Source organism: Nicotiana sylvestris, chromosome 1, assembly GCF_000393655.2.
Source record: "Nicotiana sylvestris chromosome 1, ASM39365v2, whole genome shotgun sequence".
In the NCBI taxonomy this organism is placed as follows: domain Eukaryota; kingdom Viridiplantae; phylum Streptophyta; class Magnoliopsida; order Solanales; family Solanaceae; genus Nicotiana; species Nicotiana sylvestris.
The window spans coordinates 185185965-185202337 of record NC_091057.1 but is presented as its reverse complement, the minus strand read 5'-3'; the positions used below and the strand labels follow the sequence as shown (position 1 = coordinate 185202337).

At 39.3% G+C, this 16373-nt stretch overlaps 1 protein-coding gene across 1 annotated transcript; it reads left to right on the top strand.

Annotated features, from left to right (window-relative positions):
- The first annotated feature begins 12797 nt into the window (after nt 1-12797).
- Nucleotides 12798-13770, top strand: GRP-2 (glycine-rich protein 2). The gene has a single exon (NM_001311181.1). The coding sequence runs from the start codon at nt 12827-12829 to the stop codon at nt 13469-13471; it is 645 nt and encodes a 214-aa protein (NP_001298110.1). The 5' UTR covers nt 12798-12826; the 3' UTR covers nt 13472-13770.
- Nucleotides 13771-16373: the final 2603 nt, after the last annotated feature.

The following is a 16373-nucleotide window of genomic DNA, read 5'->3' as shown; positions in this document are numbered from 1 at the left end:
TCGGGTACACAGTCTAGAACACCGACTCAGGCTTTGAACATAAAATAACATGACTTCATGCCGGATCCCTAGTAGGAACGCTTATTTGCATCATGTTGCATTTGACATAGGGGACTCAACACAGGGGTTGGGTCCGTCTAGGACAGGCAACCTGAAATGAAAAGACCATCCTACTGCATCCCGTTTGTTTTGCGCATTTATTTGCTTCAGTTCTGCATGCTGATCGGTTTCTAAAAAAAAAAACTTAAAAAAAAAGAAAAAGAAAATAGCAACGTAGGGAGATAATTACTTATTTTTTGGAAAAATAAAACCAATGTCCAAGTAGTGTCAAAACCTCGCCGGAATTTTCTAAAAAAAATGAAAACAAATTTATCTTTTAGTTTGATTTATTAAAAAAAACATATAAAAAAAATATTTCCTTTTAATCACTTTCAAAATCCAAAAAAAAAGTATTTATTTAAAAGTAGAAAAAAAGGGGAAAATTCAAAATTAAAAAAAATATTGTTTCATTTGTAGTATCTCTTTAAAAGATTTTCGAAATTTCAAAAAAAAGTGAAAAGAAGTTTAAAATTCAAAATATTTCCTTAGTCTTCGTCTCTTTTCAAAAAAAATAAAAATATATATATATATAAAAATCCAGGAAATAGTTTTCCTCATTTTCTTTTAAAGATTCTATTTAAAAAAAAGAGGATTTAGTTTGTTCCCCCTATTTCTGATCAGCCCGAACTACGCCGGTTTGATTCTCACAGGGTATGAGATACGTAGGCAACCCTCATCGGGTCCAACCTCCCCTTTTTCAGAAATAGCCAAAATGTCAGAATTTTAATTTATGAAGTCAGGTGATGCCGTTTTGTCAAGAATAGCCTAATATTCCCGAAAGGGACGCCGGAAGGCTGACTTTGCATAAACAACCATTTTTGGTCATTTTTAAAAAATTTGACCAAATTGCCCAATGGCCTTAGGATCCTCGTCCCCGAGGCTCTGCGAGGCCATGTTCCCAATGTCGGGCCACCATTCTGAAGAAAGAGTCATAAATAAATCAAGTGATGTTGTTTTGTCAAAAACAACCCAATGTTCCCGAAAGGGACGGCGGAAGGCTGACTTTGCATAAACGGCCACTTTCGATCATCTTTTAGAGTTTTGATCGGTTGACCCTCACAGCCTTAAAATCTTCATCCCCGAAGTGCTGAAAGGCCGTGTTTGAAAATCGGATCTTTCTTTCTAAAATATAGTCAAATCATTTTTGCTTAAATCACCTTAATAAATGTGCAGAATAAACACAATGCAAAATGAACACTTGTTTCTTTAGTTTTGCACTTGTTTGTCCCGAACTACGCAAGATCTGATTCATGCGGGGTCATGATACGTAGGCAATCTCCATCGGATTCGATCATAGCTATAAAATAAATTGAGTGAAAAAATAAACTGAAAGAAAAGGAGAAAGAAAATTGAGTGAAAAAGAGAAAAAAAAATAGTGAAAAAAAGAGAAAAAGAGTGACAATATAAAAAAAAGAAAGAAAAAAAAAGAGTGCAAAAAATAAATAAATAAAAGAGCGGCAAAAACAAGATCAAGAGTGGTTAAAGAGAGGCAGGAATAAAAGAAAAGAGGTACATAGTGAAGAGGGCTAGTTTAAGACCGGGATGAAACATGCAACCCGTTCAAACATATGGTAGAAGCGTTTAACTGTTTAGGTGCAATTGCATCCCAACGTGTGATTTCCTATATGTTAAATGCCTCAAAACTAACAAAGTTGTGTGTGTGAGTAAATTAGCCAGGTTCTGTTCAAGTGATTAGTTTTGTTGGTATGCGGTGATGAACATGCAGCCTTGCACGCGGCCACAACATTATACACAAAACTGAGCTCCACCTCCCAGAAATGCCCATCCTTACCAAGCTCCATTAGTCCCCAATCAAATGTTCCTCAGTACAATCCTCACCCAAGAGAGTCTTTCAAAAGGAATCAGTTCACCACTATTGGTGAATCATACTCAGGTTTGTTCCAAAAGCTAGTCAGGCGAAGTCGGCTGCAGCCAGTGGCCCCAAATCGGCCAAACACCGAGTCCCCCCTCCCCGCATCGAGCTGATACTAGATGTGAATACCACTCTTGAGCAGTGAGGCACGGTACAAAGGACTGTTGGTCATTGGACCCTCAAAATGGCAGTTGAAGACTTGATTGAAGCTAAAAGAATCGTTCTCCGGGACGAAAAGGTTCCTAATATGATGAACATTCCCCTGCCTACTCTCACAAACGGGCCAATAGATGGAATGATCTGTGAAGCTAAGGAATTTGATCCGGCACTAAAGGCTATTGCAGCTATTGCCGAGACAGAAGAAAAGCCAAAAAAAAACGATTGCCAGGCCTGAAAGTTCCCCATCAGACGGGAGTCTCGGTAGCCAGTTTTGCTATCCTTTCTGCATCTGGATTGTCTCAGGGTGTGATCCAGATGTTTTACTTTATTGTCTTACTTTCCGATGTAAACCCTTCTACCTTCAAAAAAAAGAAAAAAAATCAAAAAAAATCAAAAAAAAAAATCAAATGAAATTGATATTTCATTTTTCCGGAATGTCTTTTTTCTTAAATCTTGTCAATTTTCTCATTCTCTTTTAGTTCTGTTAAATGCGGATTTCAATAATATGACATGCTTGCGGACTTCATGCCCGGATCTTAAAACTCTGTAAGACCTTGAAATAATGAATCAAGAATTGGGTCACAATGAAGAATAGCTTAAGGAAACAAGACAAAGAGTTGGAACAACTGAAGAAAAATTGGTTCCCGAAATTGGAAAGGTCCATACATTACAACAAGAGTACTACCAAAAAGAGTGCATTGTACTTGGGACACATCGAAGGAAATGCCCTTGAAATAACTGTCAATGCAAATGCATTCAAAAGGTACTATGTTGGATCCTACATATAGTTCTAATATTTTCCGGTTGAGATGACGAAGGCTTTCATTCTCGCTACCCAAACACTATCAACCCTTTGCAAACCCATTTGAGCTGGTTACTCTTCTTTGATTACCCTCTTTGGAACCTGAAAGTATTATTGAAAATAAATTGAAAAAAAAAGAAAGAAAGAAAGAAATTGAAATGAAAAAGAAAGAAAAAAAGAAGAAGAAAGAATTGGAAAAATGAGAAAATATATATACAAAAAAGGAAAAGACAATGAAAATGAAAAAAAAGGAAGGGAAGTGAAAAACAAAGCAAATCAGAAAAACAAAAAATCCCAAAAAAAACAAAAATCCAAGAAGTCCCCCAAAAGTGAAATTGGGGCAGAAGTTATAATGGTTCGACAATGATCCCACCCAAAAGGTTCCAAAGTTGTAGTTCAATCCAAATTCTTTTCACCCCAAACCTTGTTCAAGTCCTTCTGATCAATCGGCAAAGCGGTTCAAAATGGGAGGATGGAGTTATTTGGGTCTGATACAACAAAATGAGAGGAATAAAATGAGAGAGACTTATTGGTGAAAACCCACACGGGCACCGTAAGGCGACGGTAAGCAGAGGAAATCAAATGAGAATCTTTTTAGTGAAAACCCACACGGACACTATAAGGAGATGGTAAGAAATGAAATGAAAAATTCCAGCTCGTGAAAACCCACAAAGGGTGCCCATGATCGAAAATAAGATCCTCACAGCCATCGGCATCAACAGAGTCCTAGCAAGGTTCCTCGATATTCAAGGCAAAGTTGTGATGAATTTTTGAGAGTCAGACGGTTTACACAGATCAGGCATCCAGTCCAAAAGGCATGTCATGTTCATTGAAGTCCGCATGTTCTCCAGATAAGTCCTTCTCTCCTTTCCCCGAAAGGGATACTTCTAGTTTTAAACTCATTCTCCGTTCAATTATTTGTTTCTCTTTGAATCCCTTTTGGTCTAACACTGTTCCAAAACCAAGACAAAGAAAGGATGGCAAAACTGATTTACAGGGCTTTCGTTTGATACACGCTAATGTGCAAAAGGCACCCGCCCTCAGCAGGTGCATCAAGTCAACCTCGACTGGCCATGGCGGCCGATGCTCAGGAATCAACACTCTTGGAAGGAGAAGATAGAATTAAAGCACCTATAAAGACAATTGAAGCTGAAAGGGTTGAGCTTCACATGGCTAATCGCCTCAGAAAAGTCGGAGAAACCAAGGTACCCCCAAATGCTCTAAAATTGAAGAAAGAAGACAAAAAAGAAAGGCCTACAAAGAAAAAAAATATATAAAAAAAATAAAGTTGGAAAGGTTAAGTCCCACGCGATTAGCCATTGCATTTAGGTTTGAGAATCAAAAAATCCCTGATGCTCCGGAAAAAAAAAAGAAAAAACCAACGTTGATTGAGCCTGAACTACGTCTGACTTGATTCCGAAAGGATACGTAGGTAGCCTCTCTCTGGGGTTCAGTCACACCAAAAATAAAATCCAATTTACCCTGAAGTTGAAATTGGGGCACACCAAATGGTTCCGAAGTTGTAATTTCACCCACAATTCTTTTACCAAGTACAAGTCCTTCGAATCAATTTCCAAAGGCAGGGGAAACCAAGAAAGATCATGATGGGAAGCCGGTACATTCTAAATTGAGAGAAATAAAATGAGAGAGTCTTGTTGGTGAAAACCTTCGGGCACCGTGAGGCGACGAGAGTAGAGAAATCGAAAATGAGAGAGCTGGTTTAGTAAAAACTCGCAAAGAGTGCTATCAAGCGACAACAAGGAGAGAAATGAGAAAGGTCGACTAGCGAAAACCCGCAAAGGGCGCTGTCGGCCGAAAAGATGATTCCACCTCAGAAAGGTTTGGCAAGGTTCCCTGGTTTGGGAATATAAATCTGTTTTGGTTCATGAGGAAATGCAAGTTCATGAAGGTCGGACATCCAGTCCAAAAAGTACGTCATGTCAATTTAAAGTCAACATGTTTGCCTCAGATAAATTTTTCTTGTCCTGAAAGGGACGCTTCTCTTTTAAAATTCGTTTTCTCCTCTCTTTGTTTACCCTTTCCTTAAATCCTTTTCGTTTTAACCCTAAATTCTGAATGTGTTGGAAAGAAAGGTGGCAGGACCGGTTTCACGGAGCTCCGTTTAGTAGGAAGTAAAGAAAATACCCTGCTTCAATGGTACGTCTGTCCAATCCCGATTGATCATGATGTTGATTGCTTTCAAAGTAAAGCCACACCACACCCAAAAAAAATCGACAAATCCCCACAGGGTCTCCCTTTGTACAAATCCCAACAGGGTCTCCCTTTGTAAAAATCCCCACAGAGTCTCCCTTTGTAAAAATCCCCCAAAGAGTCTGCCCCAGCTAATCCCCAACGAGTCTGCCTTGTACAAATCCCCACAGAATCTCCCCAATAAAAATCCCCACTGAGTCTACCTTGGTAAAAATCCCCAAGCAGAATAGGATGGAAGAACTAAAGCCTTACACGGGCAAATCATCACAAAATCTGGGAATGCGAGTCTGAACAGTTTAAAAGGGTGTTGATTGTGAATCCAATCAATGACAGAGTTTCTCAACAGGAATAAGGACGTGACAAGGCAATTGGAACAATCATGGTCACCGAACCAACCACCATTTTTCAAACTGACAATTGTTCTTTGTTTGGAAAATTGAAATAGGTGTGATCCAAAGCAACCGTGCAAGAAGCAGGTGTTGGCCAAAAAGAAAGGAAATACGTGAATGCAAGAAACAGCTTTGCAATAAGGAATCTACCCAAAAGAGAAGTTTCCCCAAAATTCTCTCTTACATTTTACTAAACAAAAATAATAATAAAAAAGAAGTAAGAAGAAAACTAAAAAAAAGAGGGTCAGTTAGAATCCCCGGCGTTTTCCCTGTTAGCCGATATTAGGGCTCCAATCCCTGAGTTGAGCATTTTGGTTGGCCAGCATTAGGGCTCCAATCCCTGAGTTGAGCGTTTTTCATGTTAGCCAACATTAGGGCTCCAATCCCTGAGTTGAGCATTTTTCCTTTAGCCAGCATTAGGGCTCCAATCCCTGAGTTGAGCGTTTGTTAGCCAACATTGGGGCTCCAGTCCCTGAGTTGAGTATTTTTGTTAGCCAGCATTAGGGCTCCAGTCCCTGAGTTGAGCGTTTGTTTAGCCAGCATTAGGGATCCAATCCCTGAGTTGAGCGCTTTTCCTGTTAGCCAATATTAGGGCTCAAATCCCTGAGTTGAGCGTTTGTTTAGCCAGCATTAGGGCTCCAATCCCTGAGTTGAGCGCTTTTCCATTTAGCCAGCATTAGGGCTCCAATCCCTGAGTTGAGCGTTTTGCTTTTAGCCAGCATTAGGGCTCCAATCCCCGAATTGAGCGCTTTTCCATTTAGCCAGAATTAGGGTTCCAATCCCTGAGTTGAGCATTTTTTCTGTTAGCCAGCATTAGGGCTCCAATCCCTGAGTTGAGCGTTTTTCCATTTAGCCAGCATTAAGTCTCCAATCCCTGAGTTGAGTGTTTTGCTGTTAGCCAGCATTAGGGCTCAAATCCCTGAGTTGAGTGTTTTCCTGTTAGCCGACATTAGGGCTCTAATCCCTGAGTTGAGCGCTTTTTAATTTAGCCAGCATTAGGGCTCCAATCCCTGAGTTGAGCATTTTTCCTGTTAGCCGACATTAGGGCTCAAATCCCTGAGTTGAGCACTTTTCCATTTAGCCAGCATTAGGGCTCCAATCCCTGAACTGAGCATTTTTCTGTTAGCCGATATTAGGGCTCCAATCCCTAAGTTGAGCATTTTGTAGCCACCATTAGGGCTCCAATCCCTGAACTGAGCGTTTTTCTGTTAGCCAGCATTAGGGCTCCAACCCCTGAACTGAGCATTTTTTCTGCTAGCCGACATTAGGGCTCCAATCCCTGAGTTAAGCATTTTCCTGTTAGCCGACATTAGGGCTCCAATCCCTGAGTTGAGCGCTTTTCCATTTAGCCGACATTAGGCTCCAATCCCTGAACTGAGCATTTTTTTTGCTAGCCAGCATTAGGGCTCCAACCCCTGAACTGAGCATTTTTTCTGCTAGCCGACATTAGGGTTCCAATCCCTGATTTGAGCACTTTTCCATTTAGCCAGCATTAGGGCTCCAATCCCTGAATTGAGTGTTTTTCTGTTAGCCGACATTAGGGCTCCAATCCCTGAGCTGAGCACTTTTCCATTTAGCCAGCATTAGGGCTTCAACCCCTGAACTGAGCATTTTTCTGTTAGCCGACATTAGGGCTCCGATCCCTGAGTTGAGCATTTTTGTAGCCAGCATTAGGGCTCCAATCCCTGAACTGAGCGTTTTTCTGTTAGCCAGCATTAGGGCTCCAACCCCTGAACTGAGCATTTTTTCTGTTAGCCAGCATTAGGGCTCCAATCCCTGAACTGAGCATTTTTCTGTTAGCCGACATTAGGGCTCCAATCCCTGAGTTGAGCACTTTTCCATTTAGCCAGCATTAGGGCTCCAATCCCTTAGTTGCGCATTTTTACCTTTTGCGACATTAGGGCTCCAATCCCTGAGTTGCGTTTTTTAGACTAAAGTTGTCCCATCCCCTCTTCAATCCTATAGATTATTATGGCGATTAACTCACGAAATTTTCCTAGTGAAACTGGGGCAGAAAAATTTCGTTCGTTTGTTTTGTTTGTCTCAGCAGGTCTGACCTCGAGACGCATGGATCGAGATGACCTACGGTTTGAGTCTCAATCCAGAATAAAGAAAAGAAGAAAAGAACAAAAAGAAGATGTTCCCAAATATTGGAACAAACAAAGGGCAGGTCGCTCAAAATTTGATCAAATTCCCGAGCTCCGCCAATCCCGTTTCACTCAATACTGCAGAAATAAACAAGCGCCTACAACTTGCGAGCATCAGGATTCAGATCGAAGTCTACAAGCAGAATCAGCTAAGACCCAAGATCAAGTTGCAAAAGAATTATAGATAGGAATCTTGTAACTAGCGGTTGACAGGCATACGTAGTTAGTTCAGTTTCAATTTTCTTTGGTTGTAATAAGGAGGCCAGTAAAGCAGTAGTGGCAACAACAATAGCAGTAACTGCAAGCATTGCAATCCCATGGTAGTCCCAGCTACCAAAATTTCCCGAACTACATTAACCTGATTCCCCTTTAGCCAGGGATATGTAGGAAACCTTTGAAACAAAGGTTCGGTTAAATGTTTTTCAAAAAACGCTTCACACGGAGTACTCGGATGGGCAAAAATCGCTCACCTTATCTTTGTACGAAAACCCTTCGTGTCTTCGGGCAAAGAGGGGCAGCTGTAAGCACGTGATTTTTGCCCTATGAAAGAATTACTCCCAAAAAATTTAAAATAAAATGATTTTCCTTGGTGTGCAATTTTGAGAATTTTTGTGACATTTTTGGATAATTATTTGTATTTGTCTGTGCATGTTTATTTGTTAAATTAATAAAAAATACAAAAATATGTCGCATTTTGCATGTAGGATTTAATTCTACAATTGTTAGTAATTAAGTTTGTTTTACAAAAATTAAAAATTACAAAAATAGGCATCTTTTGCATTTTTAGCATTTAATGTCCAAATATACAATTTTATGCTTAATTATTACTTAATTGTGCGTTAATTGTTATTGGGAGTTAATTTGCGCTTTTATAACTTAATAATAATTTAAGGATTTTTAGAATTTAGTTTAGAAAAATAAAAGAAGAAAAAAGAGCTAAAATATAAAGAAAATCAGAATTGGGCTCTTCTTCAAATTCAAGCCACAAGCCCAAAAAATACCCAACATTCCCCATGACCCAGTCCATTTCAACCCGGGTCGACCTGGTCCGCCCCATAACTAAACCACCCGCCCAACCCCTTTTCTTCATTTTTATTTTTTGTATCCCTCAAACCCTAAAGAACCTACCCGCCCCCCTCTCTTTCTTCTTCCTCTCCAAAAGCTTCCCCAAGCTCCCCTCCCTAGCAGCCATGGTTGCCTCCTCATCGTCGACCACCCTCCAGTCCACCAGCCTCCTCCTCACGACTAGCTGTTGTCGCTGCTTCGTTTTCTTCTCCGTCCAAACAAACCCTCGAGACTCCAGCTCCCATAGTTGCCCGCCTCTTCTCCTTCAACACATACACGCATGCACAACATGAACTCCAGCTCCACCATCGTCCAACGACAGCCATGAACGACCCCAAGCAACCATGGTTGCTGCTGCTTCGTCCAGCTTCGACCATGGCTGCCCCTTTCTTCTTTACAACCTCACGTCCAAACGACCACCCCGTCCGCCATTAACGAGCAGCATGGCTGCTGCGTTGCTGTTTCTTCTGTTGCTCCTGCTGCATCCAGCCTCATCGAGCATCTGGCTCAAGACCAAACTCCATCGCTGCTGCTTCACATTTGGGTTCGTCGCTTTCAGTCCAGTCCAAAAACGAGACTCAACCATCTCGTTTGTTCAAGCTTTGGTCGAGGTTTGTTGAAACAGTCCATACATAGTTCGAGTTCGTCGTTGGTCAGTCGTTGTTCGTCGTTTCGATCCGGTTAGCGGGTTTTGAGTTTCACTTTTTTCCGTATTTTATTTTTGATATTCTCAAATCTAAAATCGGTAAATGTTTGTTTTGTTCGTGTTCATTGTTTTGTTAATTTTTCAGTTTGTTCATGTGAAATTGTTAGTTTAATGTTTGGTAGATTCAAATTGAAGTTTAATTAATTATTTCTTCAGTTTGTTTTATGTGTTATGTATTTTTTCAGAAATTGTTAATGTTAGTTTAAATCATTTGAATCCGTCATGTTTGTTGTTTAAAATAGATTTAATGCATGTTCATTCTTTGTTTGAAGTTCGTTTTTAATCCAGTGATTTAATGTGAGTTTGTTTTGGTTTTTGATTTGTTGATTAGTTTGAATCATGTATTTTTGTTGTTGATATTGTTGTCTCTTTTCTCATTCATTTTTTGGTCTAAGTTAACCAGGATTGGTTCCCAATATGGTTAACTTATTCCCATTAATTTGAAGCTGAATGGTTCTATATGTGTTCATGAGATTTGTTGTTGAAATTTGTTTAGAAATTGGTCATATTTGTTGTATTTTGGTTGAGATTGATTAGGTGATTTGATTATAGCTGATGGCGGTAGTTTGGTAAATTTCAGTACGTTCAGGGGTAAAATGGTAATTGCAGTAAAGTCGGAAAGGTACTTTTGGAATTGAACATTTGAACATTTATTTAAGTTAAGCATGGGGGGCAAGATGTAATGAGATGAGGTTGATATAATTGTTTAATATAATGGGGGACAAGACATAAATTAATGGGGGAATATGTAATTCTTTATATTAAGCATGGGGGACAAGATGTAATGGGGTGGGGTTTTGATATAATTGTTTAATATAGTGGAGGACAAGACATAATGTAGTGGGGTGAGAATAATGTAATTATTTATGCTAAGCATGGGGGACAAGAGTTTAAAATAAAGAAAACATTAAGTAGTGGGGACAAAACATGCAATTGGGGGAATATTTGGGGTTGGGGATTCAAGACAAGTTTCTTGTTATAAATAGAGACTTGAACATTCAAAGAGAACTAAGACTTGAGAGAAAAAAACTTAGACTGAACTTGAAAGATTTTTGAGTATTAATTTGAGAGAGGAAGACATTCCGAAAATCCCAAGAGTGTTAGAGAGTTAAAAAAAAAAGAAAACAAAAACAAAGGGAGAAGCGAGTTTAGTCTCGGGTTTAATACACGCGTGGTTTGTTGCTGTTTAGTTTGCTTACAAACTTTTGGGTTTATTCTATTGAGTTGTTCGGTTTTTCCTCAAAGTTTTCTGGGCCTTGAATCTGATTCGAATTTGTTGATGTTGGGTTGTTGTTGTTGCTGTGTATTTACACTACTGCTGCTTCTACTGATCTTCATCTTCTTTCCTTGCTTTCCCAAATACCAGGTACACAAACTGATACACTGGTTCATCTTGTAAGTCACTCGAGGCATGAATGCAAACAAATGAGAAAGATTTGAAGTTGTAATTTAATGTAGTCTTTTCCTTCTTTTACTGTCTGTATGTAGAATGTTCTATGCGTTGCCATGCAAACTCCTTAAACAACTCACTTTTGAAACTTAACCATAATAACTCGAAAGTATGTAAATAAAGTAGGACCTTATCTTCATTTATTTTAGAAAACAAAAAAATAGAAAATGTAGTCATGCTAAGATTATCCCTTTTAAAAAATAATGAGACGAGCCTCGCCAAATAAAAATGCAAATTGCGGGGCCCTCAATAATTGATCATAATAAATACTTAGAATTTGGGATGGACTGTTTAGTGAATTTCACTGCCTTCCCCAAAGATAATAACGCGTTAGACTCTTTAGGCGCGACTTAATTAAATTACATTCTTAAATTCGGGTGCGCATTTATGTGACCCAAATTCAAATCTCAACGGAGTCGAAATGTATTAACAACTACGGGTGCATTGATTGTGACGTGGTTCGAGATGCATTTTCACGACGTTGCAATTCTATAAAAAATAAATGATAATAATAAAAGCGGTTTAAACTTAATAAAAGCACATAAGTCACAACATGTATTTAAATCAGATATTTAGCCATTATAACAATTTAAGCGACCGTGCTAGAACCACGGGATTCGAGGGTGCCTAACACCTTCCCTCGGGTCAACAGAATTCCTTACTTAGAATTTCTGGTTCGCAGACTTCATTTGGAAAGTCGAAAATTTCCTCGATTTGGGATTCAAGATAAACCGGTGACTTGGGACACCAAAAGCCAAACCTTTCCCAAGTGGCGATTCTGAATTAAATAAATAATCCCATTTCGAATATTGTCACTTAAATTGGAAAAACTCCCTCGCGCATTTAACCATTCGGGGCGGGCGCGCAAAAAGGAGGTGTGACACTATTTATGTTGAAAAATCACTTTTTTCATCCAATCCAAACAGACTCTTAATTTGCTAGCTTTCGAAACATGTGCATGACCGTGCCCACTTAGCCATTCATAACATATTTTGATACTATAAAATATTACTAATTTGTTCATTTATAATTGAAATAAAGAAGTTCCATAGACAAATAAAATATGCAACTGCAAAGGATAACAATTGAAGATTATGTAGTGGAAGATAGGAATTCTACTCCTGTTTGAAGACATATGATACCATTATTCCTACTACTATTATTCTATGGTCTTGACACCATCACCTTAAATACAAAATTAATAAAAATATTAATGTACTTACATTTAAATGGAAACCCCAATTTTATCACATTCAACAAGGCCTTGTACGTCAATAATTTAGTTCACTGATAAAAACATTAAGGTATCGTTTGGCACGTGAGATATGATTAAATGCGAGATTGTTCTATTTCGCATTTTGTTGAATTTTTTAATCTGAAATTAGCAATTTCGAAATTAATTATTTCTGTAATAATAGTGAGACAGAGTGGAAGAGGTAGTTGGATAAGGATAAAAATGGAATAAACTCGCTAGCCTCTATACTCTACTTTACAGGCCTATTTTTTACCTGAACATTTTGACAGACAAAACTCTTTGACTGCTATACAGATATAACAGCAACATTTTCTGCATGATCTATTAAAATGACTAAACTATCCCCAATAACCAACAAAGCAGTCCCATTCCATTCATTGAACAAGGAGGATAAAATCGCCAGTTCAAATGAAATTTGACCATTGGTCTTACCCTCGGTTCAAACTTATGACCCTGACCGTTTAATTTCCTCGAGAATTTCCAGCCGTCGATTGAATTCCCCATAAATAAACATGGCCCACAGTCTTCTGGGCCCACTAATTCACCCCGAAAACGTGGCACTGCGCTCCACTATATAATCAGCTGTTTCTTAGAGGAAAATACACGGTGACATAACCAAGAGAACACAAAAGGGTTTTAGGGTTTTAAGCTTTTTAGGGTTTCTGTGAGAATGGCTGAGGAGAGTGGACAGAGGGCTAAGGGAACCGTCAAGTGGTTCAGTGACCAAAAAGGTTTTGGTTTCATCACTCCCGATGACGGCGGCGAAGATCTGTTCGTTCACCAGTCAGGTATCAGATCTGAGGGTTTCCGTAGCCTAGCTGAAGGGGAAACCGTTGAGTTCGAAGTTGAGTCTGGAGGTGACGGCCGTACAAAGGCTGTTGATGTTACCGGCCCTGATGGTGCGGCCGTTCAAGGTGGTCGTGGCGGCGGCGGTGGCGGCGGCGGTCGCGGTGGTGGTGGTTATGGAGGCGGCAGTGGTGGATACGGTGGAGGTGGCCGTGGTGGTAGCCGTGGATATGGTGGCGGTGACGGAGGCTATGGTGGTGGAGGCGGCTACGGTGGAGGTAGCCGTTATGGCGGAGGTGGAGGTGGCTACGGTGGAGGCGGTGGCTACGGAGGTGGTGGAAGTGGTGGAGGAAGCGGTTGCTTCAAGTGTGGTGAATCTGGTCACTTCGCTAGGGACTGTAGCCAGAGTGGAGGCGGCGGTGGCGGTGGCAGGTTCGGTGGTGGCGGCGGTGGAGGCGGCGGCGGCGGCTGCTACAAGTGTGGTGAGGATGGTCACTTTGCCCGTGAATGTACCAGTGGAGGTCGTTGAACATGGGTTGAAACCCTTTGATCACTTTTTCTTTTAGCCTGTTATGTTTTTGTCTAAATGTGGTGCCTATGGTAACCTTTCGTATGGGTCTTTGCTACTGTTTCTTCGACTATGGTTGTTTGCTTATTTTTTTCTTCTGCTTATTAGTAGTATCCGTTATACGGTTTAGTTCAGTTTGAAACATTTGGTAATGGGGAGTCTGATATTTTGTGGTGCTGCATTGAATACTCTCTGTACATGTTTACATACATGTTTCTGAAGAAATATCAATTAATCAACTGACAATATTTGTATCCCTATAGTTTCTTTACTGCATAGATCATCCACTCCCTTTTCGCTAAATATCTTGTGTTCTGAGGTTTTATTTAATGGGATTTGATAATTATTTACATTTTGATTGAATGCTTCTTGTGCGGAAAGGATGATATATGGGATGCTTTATTCGTTGTTAATTAATGGGTATTTGTTTGAACTTGACCTGTTTGTATGGTTATTAGTGTTTGGTTATGCTTTAAATGTTGATGCAAATGTCTTTTAGATTTTTATGGTGTTTGTGTAAATGAGGTCCTTGAAAAGGACAAGTTTAAGTCACAAGTGATGCTTATTCTGTGTTTAATTGAGTGGTTCTCTTTGTTATTATTGAAGGAATAACTTTTGACTTGGGTTTTTCTCATCTATTGGTCTAGCTATAATGCTCAACCGGATGCCACCTATTGTCAAGCATCAAATAATCTATGCATCTTTTTGGCCTTTTAGATATTTACTCTGACCCAAATGCTCTACTTGCAAAGAAAGATACCATCTTTCTCATCCTTTTTTTGCTTCCAAATACTACTTAGCCAAAAAAACAGAGGATGTTTGCTTGAAAAAGTATCACAATGATCAGTACTAGTGTTTTGAAACTTTTTAAACAATATAATCTTTCAAAGTGAAACAAAATCTAATGCATATGCATGATACCCTAACTCTTGTTTCCTTCTGAGTTGTAGAACATGCGGGTTATCTATTAGGGAGAATTCTACTTCTAGCACTAAAGATTTGAAATATGAGATCAATATTAGGTACTCAAAAGTAAATGTCTAGATAACAATTTAAAGATGTTGATTGTAGTTGCTAACACAGTAAAGTGGATCATTATCGTTCCTGATCTCCCCAATTATTTGCCATTTGAGAAAGTTGAGTGTCTTGATACCTGATTTTTTCTATGGTGTGCTTAGTTTTTACGGGATTGCTTTTGATTTGATTCGTGCACCATTTACTTGATGGCATTTTCCGCCTTTAGCTGGATGCCTTGATTTCCAGCACCGTTAAAAGTATTTTCTTTAGTAACCAGTAAGCTGAAGTGTGAGGTTTCGATCTTTAATGGACGAGTTTTTCCAGTGTCATTTACTTAAATATAGCGCATTCTTATAGGGGGGAAATTCTCAGGAAGTAGAAGACTATAAAACAAATAATGATATTCTAATGACTCTTTCCATTTCGTAACTTAATTTTCTCTATGCATGCTTTCCATAATTCACAACGCGTTGGAAGTTACAAAGTGGGGATGAATGACAACATAGTATAAAGTCGAAAAATCTCGAGGTAACAGCTTATTCGACAAGAAGTAACTCGAACCATCCTGACCATTGCTCTGTACTCCTCGTGTTTACTTTGTGTAAAAAAAGAGGAGGAAAATCAAGTAGATATTGACCGCTGGAAATTGAATTCATAATCAATATTGAATATTCAGTACCTACCAGTCTTAATTTGTTTTTGTTGTCAGCCACTTGTGTCTTGATTACCTACCTCTACTGGTCTTTTGGACTGCACAAAGAGTTCTACACTATCGCCATTTGCCATTGTGATCTTTGCTCCATCACACTTTGATATCAGCTTTGGTCCAACATGAAGAAGGCGTCAAAATTCAACCTAAACCATGATAACAATAGCTTGATTGATATGAACTCAAGGTAAAGGCAAAAGCACATTGAATCCTACAAAACAAAATGTCTAGGCCTAATAAAATTTCTCCAATCCATACTTTGGGGCAGAATGTCTGCCATATCCAATTTGGTGGCATGGGAAATGTAGAACTATAAGAACTGAATTCCTATAGCTTTTAAGCCATAGGTTAGGATTTCTAACTTTTGGCTTGTCATTTTAGCTTAAAAACAAGTGCTTAAAAGCACTTTTATTACTTTATCCAAACACTACAAAATGGCTTAAAAACACTTAAAATAAGCTAATCCAAACAGATCAATAACTCAATGATTTTCTTACGAAGGCTGCAACTATCGTAACTCACAAGATGTGAAAAGACGAGAGATTGCAGATGATGTACACTAGGAAGTCATAACAGCCAAATCTTGGTTGAAAACTTAGCCCTTCCAGCTTTAGGAACAGATATAAAATAACACTCAGTAATTCGAGGGTAAAGCTCAACCAGTGGCAAAGCAAGGAACAAAGCTGGATGACATACGATCAAAAGTTCGGGATGGTGTGATCCAAGTCAACCTTAGAGGCAAAGCAGTTCCTTGAGTTTGTCCATCGAGTCAGTAGCACACTTGCAAAGGTGGAAAGCGGACAGATATCATCGAATCGGATGTGAAGAAATTCCTGAAATCCACTCTTAGAGTTCGAGAATCCAAGCGCTGGCAAGCCAGCTAGCGAACCAAGGGGCAACGAGAGGGCCAAAAGTCAGTTCCGTGCCTTAGTCATTCCTCTCTCTGGTAGCAATCCGTTTGCCAGTGGGTTATGCAAGGGTGTTTAAAGTCTATTTTTTTATCAACAACACGTAATATTTTACCCTATACGTAGTATAATTTGAACATGTATTTTACCCTATACATAGTATAATCTTGGCCATACATAGCTTCGCCCTTGAGCTCAACTAACAAGAAAATCGAATAGACAATGCTGG

What these genes read in the sequence shown, in the direction of transcription:
- GRP-2 (NM_001311181.1), top strand. Translation starts at nt 12,827, where the DNA reads ATGGCTGAGGAGAGTGGACAGAGGGCTAAGGGAACCGTCAAGTGGTTC.